The 21,237-nt window shown below is 39.4% G+C and overlaps 4 protein-coding genes across 9 annotated transcripts; all 4 read left to right on the top strand.

Moving 5' to 3' along the window:
• Positions 1-11: 11 nt before the first annotated feature.
• LOC111783657 (autophagy-related protein 8C) lies at positions 12-2,102 on the top strand. Its single transcript, XM_023664574.2, has 6 exons — positions 12-176; positions 309-364; positions 830-885; positions 971-1,023; positions 1,535-1,653; positions 1,751-2,102. Exons 2-6 carry the CDS (start codon positions 328-330, stop codon positions 1,840-1,842), a joined length of 357 nt encoding a protein of 118 aa, XP_023520342.1. The 5' UTR covers positions 12-176; positions 309-327; the 3' UTR covers positions 1,843-2,102.
• Positions 2,103-2,801: 699 nt separating this feature from the next.
• On the top strand, positions 2,802-5,766 carry LOC111783406 (5'-adenylylsulfate reductase 3, chloroplastic). Its single transcript, XM_023664330.2, has 5 exons — positions 2,802-2,961; positions 3,115-3,270; positions 3,383-3,509; positions 3,995-4,790; positions 4,932-5,766. The coding sequence occupies exons 1-5, from the start codon at positions 2,898-2,900 to the stop codon at positions 5,160-5,162; spliced, it is 1,374 nt and encodes a 457-aa protein (XP_023520098.2). The 5' UTR covers positions 2,802-2,897; the 3' UTR covers positions 5,163-5,766.
• A 1,244-nt stretch (positions 5,767-7,010) lies between these two features.
• On the top strand, positions 7,011-11,376 carry LOC111782712 (L-ascorbate oxidase homolog). The gene is made up of 8 exons (XM_023663507.2): positions 7,011-7,272; positions 7,420-7,529; positions 8,349-8,619; positions 9,193-9,295; positions 9,382-9,727; positions 9,832-10,197; positions 10,905-10,983; positions 11,056-11,376. Exons 1-8 carry the CDS (start codon positions 7,132-7,134, stop codon positions 11,266-11,268), a joined length of 1,629 nt encoding a protein of 542 aa, XP_023519275.2. The 5' UTR covers positions 7,011-7,131; the 3' UTR covers positions 11,269-11,376.
• Positions 11,377-17,140: 5,764 nt separating this feature from the next.
• Positions 17,141-20,610, top strand: LOC111783246 (aminomethyltransferase, mitochondrial). 6 transcript variants are annotated; one of them, XM_023664161.2, is made up of 5 exons: positions 17,141-17,219; positions 17,859-17,911; positions 18,847-19,422; positions 19,520-19,638; positions 19,911-20,610. In XM_023664161.2, the coding sequence occupies exons 3-5, from the start codon at positions 18,865-18,867 to the stop codon at positions 20,455-20,457; spliced, it is 1,224 nt and encodes a 407-aa protein (XP_023519929.1). In that variant the 5' UTR covers positions 17,141-17,219; positions 17,859-17,911; positions 18,847-18,864; the 3' UTR covers positions 20,458-20,610. The 6 variants fall into 6 exon arrangements, with proteins under 6 accessions (XP_023519929.1, XP_023519926.1, XP_023519930.1 ...); XM_023664158.2 differs by having other exon boundaries at positions 17,142-17,219; positions 17,859-17,916; XM_023664162.2 differs by having other exon boundaries at positions 17,187-17,311.
• The last annotated feature ends 627 nt before the right edge of the window (positions 20,611-21,237 follow it).

Genomic DNA, 21,237 nt, shown 5'->3' with positions numbered 1-21,237 from the left:
GGTTGACGTGGGGGGATTGAGAAGAAAGCCAGGTACGCTTCTTCGTCTTCAAGTCTTCGGCCGTTATTTTATGATCGATCTCTCGCCAACTTGATTTTCCCGTCTCTTTCGCCATTTTCATTTAATTGGCTTTGCCAATCGTTATCTCAGGCACTGATTGCGTCGATTCTGCCTCGGTATGTCGTTTACAGAACTGTTCTTCATGGTTATTCGTATTAAGTTTTGTTCAGTCGTTTTTTTATTTTGTTTTCGTTGAATTTCTGAGTATCCACTTTTGAGTTGTAATGATCTGATGTTTGAATTCGCAGAAAAAATTTGAGATTCGCCATGGCTAAAAGCTCGTTCAAGCTCGAACACCCTCTAGGTTTTTCTTTTGACAATTTTGACTCTTTTGACCATTTCCTGAACTTTCGTTTTCCCCCTTGTGATGTGTCATGTCAGTTTTCGTGTACTTTTGATGCTTAATTGATTACTTGCGTTTTAGTTTAAGTTTTTGGGTTGTTGATGTTTGATGCTTTATCCATTTCTGGGATTTTTTCCCCTTGCGCTCATGACTGAAGACCCCTCCCACGTCGGTATTAAATTAGGACTATTCTTATGATTGCGAAAGGGTTTCTTTGAACTCTGTAATTGAGGATTCTTATGGTGAAATCATGTTTCCGCCGTACGTTTGGTTCTCCGGGGTTGATCGAAAGACCAGTCTTTTGATTTTTGAGCTCTCACAGTCTCCTTTTGATATTGTTTCAGTGCGACAATTGATCAAAGTCACTTCCACCCCATTTTTTGCATCTTCTTTATTTTGTTCTAAAACTATTCTCCTATATTCTAGAAAGGAGACAAGCTGAAGCTGTTCGCATCAGGGAGAAATACCCGGATAGGATTCCCGTAAGAATGTTGAACATTCATGATACAGTGTTAAACACGGCGTGCACACCAATTTTTCTCTGTTAATATGATTTAATAACTGCAGGTGATTGTGGAGAAAGCAGAAAGGAGTGACATTCCTGACATTGATAAGAAGAAGTAAGTTCCATAATGACTTGATTATACATAAACCAGTTCAAATTGGACTTCTTTACTGAAATGAGCTGGTATGAATCTGGAATGGGAGGCCTCTAATTGAGTTATAACTCCAGAACTTGGTTTACATGATTTGGTGCTGGCTTGTTCTTTCATTTCCATAAAAATTGCGTATCGAGATGGTACATGGTATGGTCTTGATTGTCGACAAATATTAAGTGTCGTGGTGATGGTTTATTTTTGTTCTAGTGTTGATAGGAAGAACATACACGGTGGGCAACTGTGAGATCCCACAGGTTGGGGAGGAGAACGAAACATTCTTTATAACTAGCAGACGCATTTTAAGAACCTCGAGGGAAAGCCCAAAGAGGACAATATTTGCTAATAGTGGACTCGGGCCGTTACGAATTACCTATTACTTTTGGCTTTTGGCTGTTCTAGTTCGATCGAACATAATTGGGTGTTGGGTGGGGGCAAAATATAACACTCTAATTGTATTATCTAATTCTCTCAGGTACCTCGTCCCTGCTGATCTGACTGTTGGGCAGTTTGTTTATGTTATCCGGAAAAGGATTAAGCTTAGCTCTGAGAAGGCGATTTTCATCTTTATAAAAAACACACTACCTCCAACTGGTTAGCTGGATTTGTGTTTCTTTTCATATATATTTCACAGCGTAGCCTGAAGAATTTGCATTTGTTTGATATTATCTTATCTGTTCTATTGCCACAGCTGGTTTGATGTCAGCAATCTATGATGAAAACAAGGATGAAGATGGTTTTCTTTACATGACTTACAGTGGGGAGAACACCTTTGGATTCTGATTGCTTCAAATCAAAGTTCATCTCCCTGTAAATAGAGCTTAAAAAGCTGTAAATTCTCCCTGCCTTCTTTCTTTCCCTTTGCCAGTAATGTTAGTGCCATTTAAGACTTAATTTAAGTGTTGGATTCTGGATTTGTTGGTGTTCTCCCCCGCCCCAACTAGAAACAAACGTGGGTGTCTGCTTGGTGAGACTCCATACGTCCAGATTCACCGGTGTCTATTCCGTGGAATTATCAGATGTTTCTGGAAATTTTATTTTCACGTTTGCTTCATCAAAATGTTAGCGACATTTAACCATTCACGATAATCTAGTGTTTTATTGGAACTGAATTGTAGTATTCAACGACTAATCGATTAAACTTATTGCACGGTGATTCTCTATCATTTTCATCGCTTTGCTTCTCATACCGATGGCTTAAAAGTCGAGTTTCTCTTCAGGTGCAACATTGGGTGATTCGAACATCTGGCAATCCATAAAACATATTTTAAGTCAATTGAATTATGTTCTTTTGACATGTAAAGTCTTTTTTATCATATTTTTCCTAATTTGTGAATCACAATTTTTTTTTAATCATATATGAAACAATAACTCATCTAAATTATAATATTTATCTGGTGGAGTTTGAAGAAATTAAAATTTTAAGGTTAAAATTGATATTCCATTTTTACTGAAAAATTAAATATGAGACCAAATATATTTTAAAAGTTTTTTTTAAAATTATTTATAGTTTAAACTTAAACTTAAATTTTTTAATTTAAAAAACCTCCGGCGGAAAAATGGAAATCGACTACGCACGTGAGACGTCGTTCTGCGTCAGTTAAAGATTGCTACGTTACCGTACGACGCAGCGACGTGAATGGACTTTGCACCAATCAAAACGCGCCACCTGGACAAGAAGTTCAGGATCCTCTGATCCCTAAATTCCGTCCAGGTTCAATGTATCAAATTTGATTTAAACTTCCGTTCTAAAGTTTTACAGAGCAAGAAATCACAGACGAAGAACTACATTAATTCGAAAAGCAACCGAAAGAGAGAGCAAGATTCTTTGATCCTTCATGGCGCTTGCTGCTTCTTCTGTTTCTAATTTGCTGCATTTTGCTGTTTCCTCTGATGCTAAAGGTATTGTTCACAAATGCAGTCCCACGTTTACATTATGTAGCGAAGCTGGAGATTTTTGTTAAGATTTTCTTTATGTGTTCGAATGATGCTTTGAACAGTTGCATGTTGAGTACAATGTTAATTCTTAATTGTACATATTGTTTCGATTCGCAGCTCCACGAATTGGTTCTGTTCAGCTGTTGAATTGGCCCCACGTTTTGTCTTCTGGAGTCAATTATTTACGAAGAGGATGCTGGATGAAGCCTATTAATTCGCAATCTCAACGGAATAATTTGTTTGTGCCTCTTGCGGTCAATACCCTTGCTTCTGGTAATTCTATCTAATTGTTTCTCTTTTCACCAATTAGAGTTCATTTCTGGTATTTGTGTAAAAAAAATGTTCTGGTGTGGATAATGAGGATGTTTTGGGCTTGGATCTGCAGAGGTGGTAGAGAAAGCTGAGACGGTAGAGTACGATGGATTGGCTAAACACCTTGAAAATGCTTCCCCTCTGGAAATAATGGACCAAGCCCTCGAGGAATTTGGCAACGATATTGCAATTGCATTTAGGTGTGTTCTTATTCTGTCATTTGATTAAAGTGTGTCTATAGCTTTTATTATCGAACGTCACATCCCAAATGTATGAAATTTGAAATTGCTGTGCTATTCAATCTGTGGTCTGTAAGTACCACAAGATTCGTGTTTCTGGAATTTATTTATCGTTGACCTAATCTTAATTGCTTCGGATTCTGCTAGTGTATTTATATCATCTCTTACGCCACCTGCGACCATTTCTTCCATTTTTCATAATCTTTTATCTACGATCAGCTGTATATGGTCGTAGAGCATAATGGAACTAATAATATTAGATTTTTGATTGTTTGATGTTCTTTCTGGATACTGAATTATAGTTTCAATGGTATTAATAATCTTCATCCTCCACATGAATTTACTAGCAAAGAATCTGGTTTCTGATTCTTGGCCAGTAAAGTTGTCAAGAATCTCCTTGTGCTCCTCTTACTAACAAAGCGTCTAACAAAAATTATCCACTGCAGTGGCGCGGAAGATGTTGCATTGATTGAATATGCTCGTTTGACTGGCCGACCATTTAGGGTGTTTAGCCTAGACACAGGGAGGTTGAATTCAGAGACATACCAATTCTTTGATGCAGTGGAGAAACATTATGGCATCCATATAGAGTATATGTTCCCAGATGCTGTTGAAGTTCAGGGTTTAGTTCGGAACAAAGGGTTGTTTTCATTCTACGAGGATGGCCATCAGGAGTGCTGTCGAGTGAGGAAGGTGAGGCCTTTGAGGAGGGCTTTAAAGGGACTCCGAGCATGGATCACCGGACAAAGGAAAGATCAATCTCCTGGAACTAGGTCTGAAATTCCTGTTGTCCAAGTTGATCCTGTTTTCGAGGGGTTGGATGGAGGCATTGGGAGCCTGATCAAGTGGAACCCAGTGGCCAACGTTGATGGTAAAGACATATGGAACTTTTTGCGGACCATGAATGTGCCTGTGAACTCTTTGCATTCTCAAGGATATGTCTCAATTGGGTGTGAGCCATGCACGAGGCCTGTCCTTCCATGGCAGCATGAAAGAGAGGGAAGATGGTGGTGGGAGGATTCCAAGGCCAAGGAATGCGGTCTTCACAAAGGAAATCTCAAACAAGGAGATATACCCCAGCTGAATGGCAATGGAAATGGAACTCCCCTGGTTAATGACATCTTCATCTCCCAAAATTTGGTGAACCTGAACAGAACAGGAATAGAAAACCTGGCCAGGCTGGGGAACCGGAAAGAACCTTGGCTTGTTGTTCTTTATGCGCCATGGTGCCAATTCTGCCAGGTAAAAATCATTTTGCACGAGAAATTTTCAGTTGATAATCGTAATGGTATCAATAAAAAGTAGAATATACATTTGTTCATCACTAATTGACATTTTTGGGCGGTTCATCACTAATTGACATTTTTGGGCGAGTTTGTACAGGCTATGGAAGGGTCATATGTTGAATTGGGTGAGAAGTTGGCAGGGAGTGGGGTGAAAGTTGGGAAGTTCAGAGCCGACGGTGAGCAGAAGGAGTTCGCGAAAGCAGAGCTGCAGCTAGGATCGTTCCCCACAATACTCTTCTTCCCCAAACACTCATCTAAAGCAATCAAGTACCCATCAGAGAAGAGGGATGTTGACTCGTTGATGGCTTTTGTGAATGCTCTACGATGACATGTATAGATTCACATAAGCAAAAGTCAAGTCCTAAGATCCTAATACGGTCCATTAACAAAGGGAAAATACATACGGGCTCCAATCTTGTGTTGGATTCTGTACTGGCCTGAGGAAGGAAAATAACCAGTGCGATGGAAGACGAGATCAAAAATCAAAGCTTGGGCATCTTTCTGGAGCCGAGAGAGGGCATTGGGTCCTGATCTCGAAGCTCGACCATGTTCTATACCTCTGCTGTCACAAACAATGGCAGGAACATGTTCTTATGTATGTAACTCTAAACCCACCAACACAATGCCTGCTGGTTTCTGGTCACTGGCATTGAGTTTGATGCCTTGTTATTTATTATGTAACCCTGTTTTCCCAGTGATCATTATGGCCCTGCTATTGACAATTAGCAGCCTGTAACGTGAGCTTTTCGTAGTTAGTTTTGTAGCTTGAATTGTTTTTCTTCATTTGCATTGCTTCAAAATGCATGCTTTTGTATGCATACAGGCATCAGGGTATATCCAATATCATATTCCAGATCTCATGTCCTCTCTTTCTATGTTAGATTAAAAGGGAGTTTCCTCACTTTGAAATGGAAAATTGAAATTTTATTTGAGATTCTCTTACCCAACCAATGAATGAACTTTGACCCGACACAATCACATGGGTCTCTACTCCCTTTGCATGTGATTTCGTATTGTTAATTTAACTATACAAGCCACTGAACGAAATATCATTAGTTTCTGAGTATTTTCTTCTCTTTCTCACAAGAATCTCCCCACATCCTTCCTCTGTCTTCGGAGAGATTAACGTTGTCATTCAAATCGGAAAGTTTATCGTAGGCAATATCATATTATTTTAGAAAGTCAATCAACATACTTATCGTTAAATGAACACGATTCTCCACAATGAATTGACTTTGAGCTTCCCAAAAGGCCTCACACCAATGGAGATACTATTTCTTGATTATAAAACTATGATCATTCCCTAAAATGGAGATACTATTTCTTGATTATAAAACTATGATCATTCCCTAAATTAGCGGGATGTGAAACTTTCATCACCCAACACCTCCCTTCGAAGAAAGTACGAAGAAAGTACGCCTCCCCTTGATCGAGGCTCAACTCCTTTTTCTTTTGGAGTCTTAGTCATTTTTTACTATGGAGGAGGCCGACTCCTTTTCTTTTGGAGTGTTCGACATTTGAGGATTTGTCAATCTATTGGCATGGCTAAGTTTAGGGCATGACTCTGATACCATATGTTAGATGAACACGACTCTCCACAGCAGTATGATATTGTCCACTTTGCTATCATGTTTTACTTTAGCTTTCCCAAAAGATCTCATTCCAATTAAAATAATATTTTTTATTATAAATCTATAATCATCACTGAGACTTTCATCATCCCCACACAGATTTTGACCGTATGAAAGAACAACCGGCCGAGCATTTCAATATCTGAGAAGGTGCGGCGTCGGTGGCGGTGTGTAGTAGTCCCCCTGAGGCCGTGACGGTGAGTTCACTGTTAAATGGCAGTATTAGAGGAATCTTGTATTATCCAACCTGCACGTGGAGAGGGGCAACCTTCGTAAATGCAGCTGGTCTTCATAATCATGACTTGTATTTTTCAACGCAATCTCGGCCATTCATTTCAACATTGCCTAACCCATTTGCGCCTTTCAAGCTGAGATTGACGGTGGATGATTGGAAGAACCATCCTCCGCATTTCACTACATCACCTACGGTTCTGAACTATAAACACTGACAACTCACAAGCCTTCCACACAGCATTCTAGGTAACATCCAAGGCGGACTTCTGCTTATTCAAAGGCAAAGCACCACAAAACAAAATTGTAGAGAGAGAGAGAGAGAGAGAGAGAGATAGAGAAAGCAACCCTTTTGGTTCCTTTCTTTTCTCAATCCCTTTTTCTCCTAGATCTGTCACATTGTTCATTTCAGCTGATTTCAAGCTCCATTTTGCAATGAGGGAAAACAGAGTACTCTGTTCTCTCATAATCTTGGTTCTTTTTGCTGTTAATGAGGTTACTGCTGACAACCCATATAGGTTTTTCACGTGGAAAGTCACTTATGGTGTTATCTATCCGCTTGGAGTTAAGCAACAGGTGCTCTGTTTCTTTCACCTTGCTTCTTCAAGCTAAAAGTTCACATTTTTTGTCTTCATTTCTCAAAAACCACTGTTCTTTCTTAATATGGCATCTTGAAAAGAATGAGTTTGGAGCTTATTGGTTGTTGTGGGGAACATTTTGCAGGCAATCTTGATTAATGGGCAGTTCCCAGGGCCTCAGATCGATGCTGTTACAAATGATAACTTGATTATCAATGTGTACAACTATCTCAAGGAGCCGTTTCTCATTTCTTGGTAACATTACTAATCATATTTATACTTTCTATCAACATAATGCTATGAAGCTTTCTGTTTGGTTCCCGGGAAACTGCATGAAAGTTTGAACCCAAATCATGGGAGTTCTCGACCTGGGATGATACTTCCCTTGTCTGAAACCATGGCCAACAGTCATTAATTTCCTGTCTGTTACTCTGCTGATGATGTTCATTTACTCTCATTTGAGAGTGGCAAAGGTCAAATCACTGCATCCAATGTTCTAGATCTAAGTTATAGCGCAGTAAAGTCTTGAGTTTTTGAAATGAGAGATGTTTTTTTTTGGTAAATCTTGTAAAGAAAACATCCTATTTAATCACTTTTGTCTGTCTCTTGTTCTTGTTTGGTTGCAGCTTCTTTCAAGTGTGTGCATTAAAGCAACCTTAAATGATGTTCATATTAGTCAATGACAATCTGGTCTGTTGTAATTATTTTTCTATGTGATTAAAATATTTTTCTCCACTAGCAGGTATCTTTTGGTAGATCTTAGTGTTCATATGCTAGATTTTTACATCTTTATTCATTTATTTAAGAAGCTGCTCCATATGCAGCCACATTAATGGCTAAAATAAGGCATAATTATGATCTTTGAATCTTGGTCTACATGGTGTACGGGTTTTGTTGATCTGAACTGCATTAAATCTGATGGGTCCTTTGTAAGGTGAAGAAATCATTACGTTTGTTCCAAATTAGATATTATCTGTTTTGTCCCGTTACATTAGAACAAAATAAGATGTTTTGGGATAAGATTCGACGATTCTGAGAGGAAATATGAGCATTTGTTGTGGATTAACTGTGCAGGAATGGGTTACAGCAGAGAAGGAACTCATGGCAAGATGGAGTTTATGGGACTACTTGTGCTATCCCTCCACTGAGGAACTTCACTTATGTTCTACAAGCAAAGGACCAAATTGGCAGTTACTTCTACTTCCCATCAACAGCATTCCACAAAGCAGCTGGAGCATTTGGAGGCATCAGAATTTGGAGCCGACCCGGAATTCCCGTTCCTTTTGCTCCTCCTGCAGGCGACTTCACCGTGCTAGCTGGTGACTGGTTCAAGACCAATCATTACGTAAGCATTCTATGCTCTAAACAAATTCTGCCTTGAACATTTGGTGCCATGAGAGCTTATTCTTAAAGTGGACAATATCATACCATTGTGGATGTCGTAGTTTCTAACATGGTATCAGAGTCGTGCCCTTAAGTTAGTCATGTCAATAGGATCCTCAAATGTCGAACAAAGAAGTTGTGAGCCTCGAAGGTTTAGTAAAAAATGACTAAAGTGTCAAACAAGGGGTGTACTTTGTTCAAGGGCTCCAGAGAAGGAGTCGAGTCTCAATTAAGGGGAGACTGTTCGAGGGCTCCATAGGCCTCAGAGGAGGCTCTATGGTGTACTTTGTTCGATGGGAGAATTGTTGAGAGAGAAGTCTCACATCAGCTAATTAAGTGATTGATCATGGGTTTATAAGTACGGAATACATCTCCATTGGTATGAGGCCTTTTGGAGAAACCAAAAGTAATGCTACGAGAGCTTATGCTCAAAGTAAACAATATCATACCATTGTGGAGGGTCGTGATTCCTAACAGTTACAATTTCTCTTACAATGTAAATTTCTGTTGAAGCTGGTTTCTCATTCTCTCTTAGATTTTGAGACGGGTTCTGGAAAGCAGTCGTAATCTTCCATCTCCAGACGGGCTTCTAATCAACGGTCGAGGATGGAATGGATATACATTCAATGTTAATCCAGGTGAGCTGAGCATCAATATTTGCAGCTAACTCAGTCCACAAGAACACTCATTTGTTGCTGTCTGTTACCTTAATATTTGTTTTCAGGCAAGACATACAGGTTCAGAATATCAAATGTCGGTCTTTCAGCTTCCATTAACTTCAGAATTCAAGGCCATGTGATGAAACTGGTGGAGGTAGAAGGATCTCACACTCTCCAGAACACATATTCCTCTCTTGACATCCATTTGGGGCAATCCTACTCTGTCTTGGTCACTGCTGATCAGCCTCCTAAGGATTACTATGTCGTTGTTTCCTCTCGGTTTACGTCTCCGATCCTCACGACGACAGCCGTTCTTCACTACAGCAATTCATGGCAGAAAGTTTCTGGTCCAGTTCCCGGTGGCCCGACCACCGAGATCGCTTGGTCTCTCCAGCAGGCCAGATCTATCCGGTAACTTGTCAGCTCCTTATTAGCATGTCTGTTGCTTGTTAGTATAGTATTGTTTGATTTTGTGTGGCTGCATTGCTTATGGTTTCATTCTCTTGTGCAATCAGCTGGAATCTGACTGCAAGTGGACCGAGACCGAATCCGCAAGGCTCCTACCATTATGGACTGATCAAGACGAGTCGTACGATAATACTAGCGAACTCGGCCCCCATTATTAATGGCAAGCAGAGGTTTGCTGTCAACAGTGTCTCATTTGTTCAAGCAGACACTCCATTGAAACTAGCTGACTATTTCAAGATCCCTGGAGTTTTCAATCTCAACAGCATTCCCACCACTCCCACTTGGGGAAATGCATACCTCCAGACATCTGTCATGGGTTCTAATTTTCGAGAATACGTCGAGATCGTGTTTCAAAATTGGGAAGACACCGTGCAGTCTTGGCATATCGATGGCTACTCCTTTTTTGTTGTCGGGTAAAGCTTATTTCATCTCGTTTATTCATCTTTCCAATGAAACAAATGATCAGTTTCTATGAGATCCCACGTTGGTTGGAGAGGAGAATGAAGCATTTTTTATAAGAGTGTGGAGACCTCTCCCTAATAGACGCGTTTTAAAACCGTGAGGCTAACAACGATACGTAACGGACAATAGCGGTGGGCTTGGGCTGTTACAAATGGTATCAGAGTCAGACACCGAGCGGTGTGCCAGCGCGGATGTTGGTCCCCAAGAGGGGTGAATTGTGAGATCCCACATTAGTTGGAGAGAAGAACGAAACATTCTTTATAAGAGTGTGGAGACCTCTCTCTGGTAGATGCGTTTTAAAACCGTGAGGCTAATGACAATACGTAATGGGTCAAAGCGGACAATATACGCTAGCGGTGGGCTTGGACTTGGGTTGTTACAAATGGTATCAGAGCCCGATACCGGGCGGTGTGTCAGCGAGGAAGCTAGCCCCTAAGGGGGGTGGATTGTGAGATCCCACATCGATTGGAGAGGAGAATGAAACATTCCTTATTAGAGTGTGGAGACCTCTCCCAAGTAGACATGTTTTAAAACTGTGGGGCTGATGGTGATACGTAACGGACCAGAACGAACAATATCTGCAAGTAGTGGGCTTGGGCTTGGGCTTGGGCTTGGGCTGTTACAGTTTGAGTCTCATAAAAGCTGGATTTGATCACAGGATGGATGGAGGCCAATGGACTCCTGCCAGCAGAGCTCGGTACAATCTAAGAGATACCGTCGCCCGCTGCACGACTCAGGTAATTCCCACGTACAAACACGAGAGATCTAATTACTATATGCGTCTCTAAACTTAAGATGATAAACTTCAGGTGTATCCAAAGGCATGGACTGCTATCTATATGGCACTTGATAATGTAGGAATGTGGAATGTGAGATCCGAGAGTTGGGCAAGGCAGTACTTGGGACAGCAGTTCTATCTCAGGGTTTATACCTCATCAACCTCTTTCAGAGATGAACTCCCAATCCCCCGAAACGCTCTTCTTTGCGGGAGGGCTCGTGGTCGTCACACGAGGCCGCTCTAAGTTTCGAAATCGTATAATTTTTGTCATGAATGGGTGACATGATTCGAATTGATGATTGTTTTAGCAGATCTTAGATTAGTGTTCCTGTTGGATATAACTTGTTCAAAATGCTCAACTTGAGCTCATGAGTCAAATTTATCCCATTACCTTTCCCTCCATCGGTTGCAATCTTTGCTTATTGCTCAAACATTTTAGCGTAATTTGGTTAAAATTAATTGTGAGGTTCCACATTGGTTGGAGAGGAGAACAAACCCCCATTTATAAAGGTGTGAAAAGTTTCCACTAGTAGACGCATTTTAAAGCTTTGAGGGGAAGCCCGAATGGGAAAGCTCAAAGAGGACAATATTTGCTAGCGATGGATCTGGGACCCGTTACAAATTGTATCAGAGCCAGACACCGAACGATATGTCAGCCTTCTCATTGTTTCCTGAAGGGGGTAGACATGAGGCAGTGTGTCAGTCCCAAAGCGGGATGGATTGGGGGCGGTCCCACATCGATTAGAGGAAGGAAAGAGTGCCAGCAAGGACGTTAGACCCTGGAGGGGGGTGGATTGTGATGTCCCACATTGGTTGGGGAGGAGAACAAACCACCATTTATGAGGAGGACCATATCTGCTAGTGGTGGATCTGGGCCGTTACATTAATTAATTTTGAACAATGGAACTATAATTTAACCTAAACAAAATTAGTTATAAGAGTTGGTAGGCATGTTTGGTTATGTTGACTAAATTGGTTGAATTTCAACGTTCCACATTCCATATTATTTTTCAACACCTAATTGCATTAATCTTACTATATGAATATAAATACAAATTAAAAAGGCAAATATCAATTAACATTTGTTTTAGTCAAAAGCAATTTGATACCATCAACAATTTGTTGTCAAATTAGATCTAAACTATCAAACACAGCTACATTTGTATCAAATTTAAGCTAATCGAATCGAGTTAGATATCAATAGACACGTACCCTGACATTCCCACATGGTCACATTAACTACTACTCACTTCTAAGAATGAAGACTATCCCTATAAACTGACATGAGTCATCCTAGTATGCTTTGTCTAGAGGTCACAGAACATATAATTGCTCTAAAAAAAGCACACTTAATTCAAAGTTCCTATGATTGAGCTATTGAAAACGAAGGTGCACATTGTTGGTATAAGTATTGACTTTCAATTCTTTTAAACATTTCATAGTCATCTTATCTTCAAGATCAATCAGATATAATTTCGATTCATTCATATACCTCTCATTTATTAGCGTATCGACCGTCGTTTGAACACCTAATAAATGATATATTCAAACTACATTGGCTTTGAGGTTATCCAATACCATACACTTCCTTGGTCTTGATATATATATATATAAAAGGCATATCTAGAAGATAATATTCTGAGAGAGAGTTGCCTAAGTGGGAGTAGTTCATGCTCCATTCATGAAAAGCAATGGAAGCAGGTTAAGCTAAACATCCCATTGGCTAATAATCAATTTTCAAACACATATTTCAATTTTGTACGCTAATTCCATAAAAATGTTTTTTTTTTTTTTTTTTTTTTGTTAGAAGATAAGTACTCATTTAAAAATAGGGATAAAAATAAAAAACATAATTATAATTTATGTTTAAAATATTTTTATAATATATCATATCATAAATATTTATATTTGTCTGGACTAATATAAATGGGTGAGGATTATTGGGTGCAAGTCCCACATTGGTACGAGACATTTTGGGGAAGCCCAAAACAAAGTCACGAGAGCTTATGCTCAAAGTGGACAATATCATATCATTGTGGAGAGTCGTGTTCATCTAACATCACAGGTTTATAATCAAGGAATACTCTCTCCATTGGTATGAGAACTTTTGGGGAAGCCTAAAGCAAAGTAAGGAGAGCTTATGTTCAAAGTGGACAATATCATACCATTGTGGAGAATCGTGATTTCTGACATAAATATCCATTTTAAAATTTAAATTCAAAAACATTTTCAATTTAATTATTATTATTATTATTATTATTATTATTATTATTTATGAAAAGTCATGCAATAATACATTAATAGATTACATTTTTAGGTGTGTGTTGGAGAGCACTATAATTTATCAATGCAGCCAAGATTTGATGAAAAAGATACATATTTTTCAAAGTCTCTTCATTCATGCATTGACATTGAAGTTTTTGCTTTTAAAATAATAAATAAAATTCATTTTAAATTATTTCGAGTCCAACGTCTCATTAAATTAAAAAAAAAAAAAAAATTAAACGAAGTTTAAATATAACTCAATAAATAAAATATTTATTATTTTTACGTATTAATTTTGATTGAAATAATAAAAATGCATGGGATATGTTACATTAAAGTATGGGAAGTTGGTTATTTCACGTGGCCTAAGAGATTGTGTGTCGCGGTGGAAATATTTGGATGCGACATAATAAAAATTCACTTAGCATAAATATATAAATATAATTCATATTAAAAAGAATAATAAAGTAGAATGACAGACTGGACTTTATTATAAAACTTTATTATAAAATAAATCACATGGGTTTCTTGCTTGAAGCTCCGATTATGGGTGACAATGCCAATATATATTTCATTACCCCTTTTTTCTATCGATTCTGTCACCTACTCCACCATCTTCCAAATTTAATTATTTAATTATTATTTCCATTTTTTAATTAAACACATTGAGTTAAATGACACCTGTCTTATGAAACCACTGAAATTTTTAATATTCTACACTTAGGGATACTAATTTTGTGTACTTAATAATATCCTTAAATTTTAAAAAAATATAAAAATATTTTTAAAGATATTTTTTAAGCAAAGTATAAACTTTATAAATTAATGTTATTATCATATATTTATAAATTAAATATATATATTTATTATTAGTTTGATTTTTTTTTTAATTTAATGATAATTTAATATGAGACTATAGTAGTAGGGAGCTTGTGCTTGATCTGTTTCATTTATTTATATTTGTGTTACTTTAGCATAAAGAAAGTATGTATTTGATAAAGTATTTCATTAAATACATGCTTTTTTGATAATATATTATACATTTTGTTATTTGAAAAATTATTTTAAAAACTATTGTTGCTTTATATTCTAAAAGGGGTAAGTACAAGAATCAAAACAGCTACCAAATTTGTGATTTTGACCATATTTAGATGAAGAAACATGGGAAACCAGTTCATACTTCCAATTTATGTAATGAAGGGACAAATACTTGGTAGAAATTGATTAGGTCCGTTTCAGATTCATGTCTCATCGAGAGAAAGAGTTTTAGCTCGATGTGTCTGAACCCTCAAACCATCTTGACCTCGACTAAGTCTAGAAAGCGATCACTTGGGTAACTTGAATTACTTTAATTACTTTAATTGGACTTGCTAATCAAGGGCTTAAACCTTAATCAAACCAAAATAACAATCATTCTAATGATTGACAACTTGCATCAATGTTTAGGCTGGTTTCTTGGAGTTTCGATCCCCGAGAAAGCGGGACCTAACAACCCTTTTCGGAGATGTTTCCTCCAAGCCGAGACCCTTCATTTTACCTTTCCCATTTAGGAACAGAAGGAAACCCTCCCTCGGGAAAAGGTGTACTCCTCCCGAGCAATTTCGATAAAAACTTCGACTTATCTAACAATATGTTTGAATTTTATCCTTCAATTTTTGATTTGATTGATTCAATTCTTTTTTAATATAACAAAAGATTTACTTAATTAAAGAGTTCATAATTGTGAATTTTTTTATTGAATATTATAGGAAGAAAGAAAGCAAGAATTTTGTTAATATTTTTGAATAGAGGTAAGAATGAAATTATTCCCATAGATTTGAGATGTTTTTGAAAGAGAAGGTGAGGTAAAGGAAGATGGTGGTAGGTAGCGCAGCACTATAGTAAATTGAAGTTAGGAGTGAGTGAGACAGGACAGTAAAGGGGAAAGAGGGTGCGGCTTCCTGTTTATAAGGCACAGACAACCAGCTCAATCCATGCAACTTCTCTCCTAGTGTTGTATCTGGGGAGCAGTAATTATGGCCAATTTTTGTTTCAGATTTCTCTGTCTTGTTCTTCTTGTTTTGGGTCGATTTAGTTTTGGGTATGGAGGTGACACCGGGTGGGGATTTAACAATGAGGAATCCTGCCGGTATTGGCGGGGGTGCGGAAGCTTCTTTGGGTGGCCGGTTCACAAGGGTTCAGCCGGAGGTGGGGTTGGGTCTGGCCATGGTGAGGGTTATGGAGCTGGGTTTGGTGTAGGTAGTCATGGTGGTAGTGGTGGTGGCGGTGGGGGAGGGTATGGAGGAGGTGGGTCTGAAGAAGGGTCTGGTCATGGTAGTGGATATGGAGCTGGCGGTGGTGGTGGGGTTGGAGGAGGTGGAGGAGGAGGTGGCGGCGGCGGCGGCGGTGGTGGTGGTAGTAATGGTTACGGGCAAGGAATGGGATACGGTGCAGGATTTGGGTTTGGTGGCGGAGGGGGTGGCGGAGGAGGTGGTGGTGGGAATTCTGTTCGGGGAGGGGAGGCGTATGGACATGGAAGTGGGTTTGGCGGAGGTGGTGGTATTGGTGGCGGTGGAGCTGGAGGGGGAGGCGGCGGCGGTAGTGGAGGTACAAATGGAGGAAATGGCTACGGTAGTGGATTTGGCGGTGGCGTAGGTATTGGAGGAAACGGCAGTGGCGGCGGCGGAGGAGGAGGAGGAGGAGGAGGAGGAGAAAGTGGCCAAAATGGAGGATATGGGAAAGGGGAGGGCGGTGGTTTTGGAGGCGGAGAAGGGTTTACAAATAGCGTTGGCGGCGGCGGTGGGAAGGGCGGACAAGGCATGGGGATGGGATTCGGGATGGGGTTCGGGATGGGCGTTGGGTTTGGAATGGGAAACACCAACAATGGAGCCGATGAGTCCAACGGTCAACCTCAAGCTAAACCCACCAATGCCAAACCTTAGACACCTTTTACCATTACCATTGCCATTGCCATGCAGCCTAAGATATACAAAATTTGTAATCTTGACAAGCCATTATTTTTCATGCATTTACCATATTATATATTGTTTCCACATTAAGTTCTAAGCTCCATGTTTAAAATCTTTATCATAAAATACTATTTCAATTTTTAAACTCAGTCTATCTATTTTAGTATTGAGTAATAATTCAAGATTTTCCTGACAAAGAACGTGAGATCTCACATCAATCATAGAATACAACGAAACATTCTAAGGGTGTGGATATGTAACAGGCAAAAGTAGACAATATCGGCTAATAATGAACTTGGATCATTACCGCGAGAACACTAGGCCCCCAAAAAGAAGGTGAATTGTGAGATCAATGACAATACATAACCGATCAAAACAAATAATATGGACTAGAGTCAGCCTAAGCTCTTACATGAACATTTAGATTATTCTGTCTAGTTCAAGAAAAAATACATTTTAAATTTAAACGTCAAAACAACATTTAAAAAAAAACATACACTGACAAACCAATTAATTTTTTTTTATTGAAATTTTAGACCAAACATTTTTTTTTGAACTAAAACAATATTTTTCCTTTTATTCATGAACAATTACTTTTAAAAAAAACATTCTTAAAAAAATTTAGCAAATATTTAATATAAATATTATAAAGTCAAATCATTTTAAGCTCAATCAAATATTAAATAAATAACCTATTAATTTAATATTAAAGTCACTCAATATTCTCTATAAAACTAGGCCCGATGTTACTAAACTCACCTAAGCAGGCCTAGCCCATTTTTATCCATCGGCGGTATTCGCTAGACTAGGCCCAGCCCAATATTCTGAAGCCCATCCTCATGGACTCGTCGTCCCACCCTCCGAAAGGAGCTACTACACTGTACAGTACTTTCAATTCCATTCCGCTTTAAGCAAAGCAGTGAGGTTGGCTCAAATCCGACGTCGGATGAAAGGCGGTGATAGCGTCGTTCCAATCACCAAGGTACTGCCGTCGCGGCGGCGCATGATTGAGGATCTTCCTAAACTCAAATAGTATAAGATATGGCCGTTTTAACCAAATCAAAGTCGCATTAGGTGATTATGGTTAATTTTATTTGTTTATCAAACTCTAGCCGTATCTCTTCGAAAAATCAATGAATTATCTGATAAAGAAGTAATTTATGGAAGTATGGAATAGAAAAGCTGCTTTTATTCTCCTTTTTCGTTTCTATTTCCTAGTTCTGAAGCGATCGCTCACCGCACCATTGTGTCAATAGTGCTACGAGTTTAACGGTGGAGATTTCCTGCTTTTTGTATTTGATTTTAGTATCAGGCGCTGTACATTGTGGGTATAAGTTTGATCGAAGAATGGGCAGAGAGTTTTAAGAGATTAGGGTGTGTGTGAAATTGTGCCACCACCACCCATTGAAGATGGGGTATTTTTGGCTGCTCGATTAGGAGAGGGCACCCTACGCCACCCACTTCATATTTCACCGAACCGCTCAGTTTTTTTTTTTCTTTGATTGTTGTTATTTTGTTGCTATGTGATGTTAAATGACCTACACATATATAAAGGTTCATGCCTTTTTCTCTCCTCCTGATATCTTGAGACTGATCCACAACTGCTCCTTTTGGCTGTCAGATTTGTTTCCTTGAAGAACTAAATTTGAAGGGCCAACAAGAAAACCCATCTCTGTAAGGTCTTCGTTCTTTCTCTTCTCTTCATTTCTGGAGTTTATTAGCTGCTGATATTGCGTTTTTCAATGTGTGTTCTTACCTTTTCTGATGATTTTTCTCTTCCTCTTGCGGTTGGTCGATTGGCCTTGTAAGTTTCTCGGATAGCTTGATGGGATATTGGAAATTTATGTTGAAAGATAACACACAAACACCCTGTTTTGTAGATTTGATATTCATGATTAGAACTTGGAATTTGATTTTCTCTGGATTTCTTGAAGTAGTGCTATAAACTTGACTGCTTTGGATATTTCTTAGATGGTCAGTCTATAATTGTTCCAGGCGGTGTCTCAAAATCACATGCACTCGATGTTTTGCATTCCATCTTGTTCTTTCGTATCAAGGGTACATGGTGTGTGTGAGATCTCATGGGGAGGAAAACGAAACACCCTTTATAAGGGTGTGGAAGCCTCTTCCTAGTAAATGCGTTTTAAAATCTTAAGTGGAAACCCAAAAGGGAATACTAAAAAAGGACAATATTTGCTAGCGGTGGGCTTAAATAGTATTAGAGCCAGACACCAAGCGATGTGCCAGCGAGGAGGCTGAGCCCCAAAGAGGGGTGATGAGGTGATGTCCAGCAGGGACATTGGGCCCCAAAAGGGATGGATTTGGTGGAAGTCCCACATCGATTGGAGAAGGGAACGAGTTCCAACGAGGACGCTTGGCCCCAAAGGAGGTGGATTGTGAGATCCCACATTGGTTGAAGAGGAAAACAAAACACCCTTGATAAGGGTTTGGAAACCTTTCCCTAGTAGACGCGTTTTAAAACCTTGAGGGGAAGCCCGAAAGAAAAAATCCAAAGATGACAATATTTGCTAGTTGTAGGCTTGACTGGTTTAATTTTTAATTTTGAAGTAGAGCTTTATTGCCTAAATTTGTTTCAATTCTATGTCCAGATATTCTAGAGTAGCAAGATGAGGGGAGGTCTATGGCAACTGGGGCAATCAATTACTCGCCGTCTTGCCCAGTCTGATAAGAAGGCTGTGGGACGTCGATTCTTTTCTGGGGAGTCTGAGCTCAAAAAAACTGTTCTATATGATTTTCATGTTGCTCATGGTGGAAAGATGGTTCCATTTGCTGGATGGAGCATGCCTATTCAATACAAGGACTCAATAATGGATTCCACTGTGAACTGTAGGCAGAATGGTGGACTGTTTGATGTCTCCCATATGTGTGGACTGAGCCTTAAGGGGAAGGATTCTATCCCTTTCCTTGAATCACTTGTTATTGCTGATGTTGCTGGTCTTGCTCCTGGAACTGGAACACTTACTGTCTTTACCAATGAAAAGGGTGGCGCCATTGATGACTCAGTGATCACCAAGGTCACAGATGACCACCTATATTTGGTTGTCAATGCGGGCTGCAGGGACAAGGATTTAGCTCACATTGAGGAGCACATGAAGGCCTTCAAGGCCAAAGGAGGCGACGTTTCTTGGCATATTCATGATGAGAGATCTCTTCTAGCTCTCCAGGTTTACATATTCCGTTCATTTCGTTTCCCCATCCGAAATTTGGATAAATTCTTATTGTAATACCAATGTGAAAAAGTTCATTGACTTCCTTTCATAGGGCCCTCTTGCTGCACCATCTCTTCAACAATTGACTAAGGACGACTTGAGCAAGCTTTACTTTGGTGAGTTCCGCATATTGGATATCAATGGAGCCCATTGCTATCTCACCAGGACAGGGTAAGCTTCAATTTGGCTTACATTTCTCTTTCCAATCTGAACGAGCCAAGTCTTTTGATACCTCGTGAAATGTTGAATAGTTGTTTAGCGAATGACTCAACATATGCATCCGGTATTTACACACTATTGCCCCAGCTACCGCTGTCCTTGGGAAACCTTGGAAAAACTGTTTGAAGTCCATTTATCAATGGCTTGGCTCTGAACGTCGTGTTCTAGTATCGTGTTGGTTCGAACCCGTTACAGTTTCTTATATATACTTGTGAAATAATCAGGTACACAGGTGAAGATGGATTTGAAATATCAGTGCCTTCAGAGCACGCTGTGGATCTCGCCAAAGCAATCTTGGAGAAATCAGAGGGGAAGGTAAGATTGACAGGACTGGGCGCTCGAGACAGTCTTCGGCTCGAGGCTGGCTTGTGTTTATACGGCAATGACATGGAACAACATATAACACCAGTGGAAGCAGGATTAACATGGGCCATAGGGAAAAGGAGGAGAGCAGAAGGGGGTTTTCTTGGTGCTGAGGTGATTCTGAAACAACTTGAAGAGGGCCCAGCAATAAGGCGTGTTGGGTTCTTCTCTTCAGGCCCTCCTGCAAGGAGCCACAGTGAGATTCAGAATGAGGAAGGAAAAAGCATTGGAGAAGTCACCAGTGGAGGATTTAGCCCATGCCTGAAGAAGAACATCGCTATGGGTTATGTGAAATCTGGATCTCACAAGGCTGGCACCAAAGTTAAGATCATTATCAGAGGAAAGGCCTACGATGGTGCTGTCACTAAAATGCCATTCGTTCCTACAAAATACTACAAGCCAACATAGTTCATGTCTGCCATGCTGTCCTGTCCTGTCCTGTAAGATTTTTCTGATCCGACCCTTTTCTCCTGACCAAATTCTGTATTTCCTGGATGTCAGAAGAAGTATTGGGGTATTTATTTTCAAACTGCGCTAATCAGAACTTGTTGATCATAAAAATGTAATCTTGATCATAAAAATGTAATCTTGCATTTGAGCCATTTACATTTCAAGGGTGGGGTAAACCTAGCCAGATCTGAATGTTGGCTAAGTAAGCGTCCTGTAGTAAGAGGAGTAGTTATGAACCCTGTAGACCATCCCCATGGGAGTGGTGAAGGGAGGGCCCCAGTTGGTAGAAAAAAACTCGCAACCTTCAATTTAGTAATGTCAATGGAATCTTCAAACGTCGTCGAATAAAGAAGTTGGGACCTTCAAAAAATATAGTCAAAAGGGACTTAAGTGTTGAATAAATAGTTTTCTTTGTTCGAGGGTTCTAGAGAAAGGACTCGAGCTTCAATTAAGGGGAGGATGTTCGAGAGCTCCATAGGCCTTACGGGAGACTCTATGGTGTACTTTTCCAAGGGGAAGATTGTTGAATACTATTAAGAGGGAAGCTTAGTTTTGACAATTTAAAGTCCTAGTTTTGTTGTTGTGTGTTCACGTGTGATACTCGATGGAAATTAATTAATAGCAAAAATGAGAGAATCAAACAATAATTACAAAAGTAATATCATATTTTCGTTCCATTGGTTTACACGTCTCTTTTGTATATTACATGTTTTATGGAGGGAAAATGAATAAATAAAC

Source organism: Cucurbita pepo, chromosome 20 (genome assembly GCF_057944985.1).
Source record: "Cucurbita pepo subsp. pepo isolate OVF chromosome 20, ASM5794498v1, whole genome shotgun sequence".
NCBI lineage: Eukaryota > Viridiplantae > Streptophyta > Magnoliopsida > Cucurbitales > Cucurbitaceae > Cucurbita > Cucurbita pepo.
Note: the sequence above shows the minus strand (reverse complement) of the source record. Positions and strands in the feature narration are given on the sequence as shown.

Coding starts and splice junctions, on each gene's coding strand:
- LOC111783406 (XM_023664330.2), top strand. CDS start 2,898: ATGGCGCTTGCTGCTTCTTCTGTTTCTAATTTGCTGCATTTTGCTGTT. Junction 3,510..3,994: donor GATATTGCAATTGCATTTAG/GTGTGTTCTTAT, acceptor TATCCACTGCAG/TGGCGCGGAAGATGTTGCAT. Junction 4,791..4,931: donor CATGGTGCCAATTCTGCCAG/GTAAAAATCATT, acceptor GAGTTTGTACAG/GCTATGGAAGGGTCATATGT.
- LOC111782712 (XM_023663507.2), top strand. CDS start 7,132: ATGAGGGAAAACAGAGTACTCTGTTCTCTCATAATCTTGGTTCTTTTT. Junction 7,273..7,419: donor CGCTTGGAGTTAAGCAACAG/GTGCTCTGTTTC, acceptor AACATTTTGCAG/GCAATCTTGATTAATGGGCA. Junction 9,728..9,831: donor CAGCAGGCCAGATCTATCCG/GTAACTTGTCAG, acceptor TTGTGCAATCAG/CTGGAATCTGACTGCAAGTG.
- LOC111783246 (XM_023664161.2), top strand. CDS start 18,865: ATGAGGGGAGGTCTATGGCAACTGGGGCAATCAATTACTCGCCGTCTT. Junction 19,423..19,519: donor GATCTCTTCTAGCTCTCCAG/GTTTACATATTC, acceptor TTCCTTTCATAG/GGCCCTCTTGCTGCACCATC. Junction 19,639..19,910: donor TGCTATCTCACCAGGACAGG/GTAAGCTTCAAT, acceptor TGAAATAATCAG/GTACACAGGTGAAGATGGAT.
- LOC111783657 (XM_023664574.2), top strand. CDS start 328: ATGGCTAAAAGCTCGTTCAAGCTCGAACACCCTCTAG. Junction 365..829: donor CAAGCTCGAACACCCTCTAG/GTTTTTCTTTTG, acceptor CCTATATTCTAG/AAAGGAGACAAGCTGAAGCT. Junction 1,024..1,534: donor CCTGACATTGATAAGAAGAA/GTAAGTTCCATA, acceptor TAATTCTCTCAG/GTACCTCGTCCCTGCTGATC.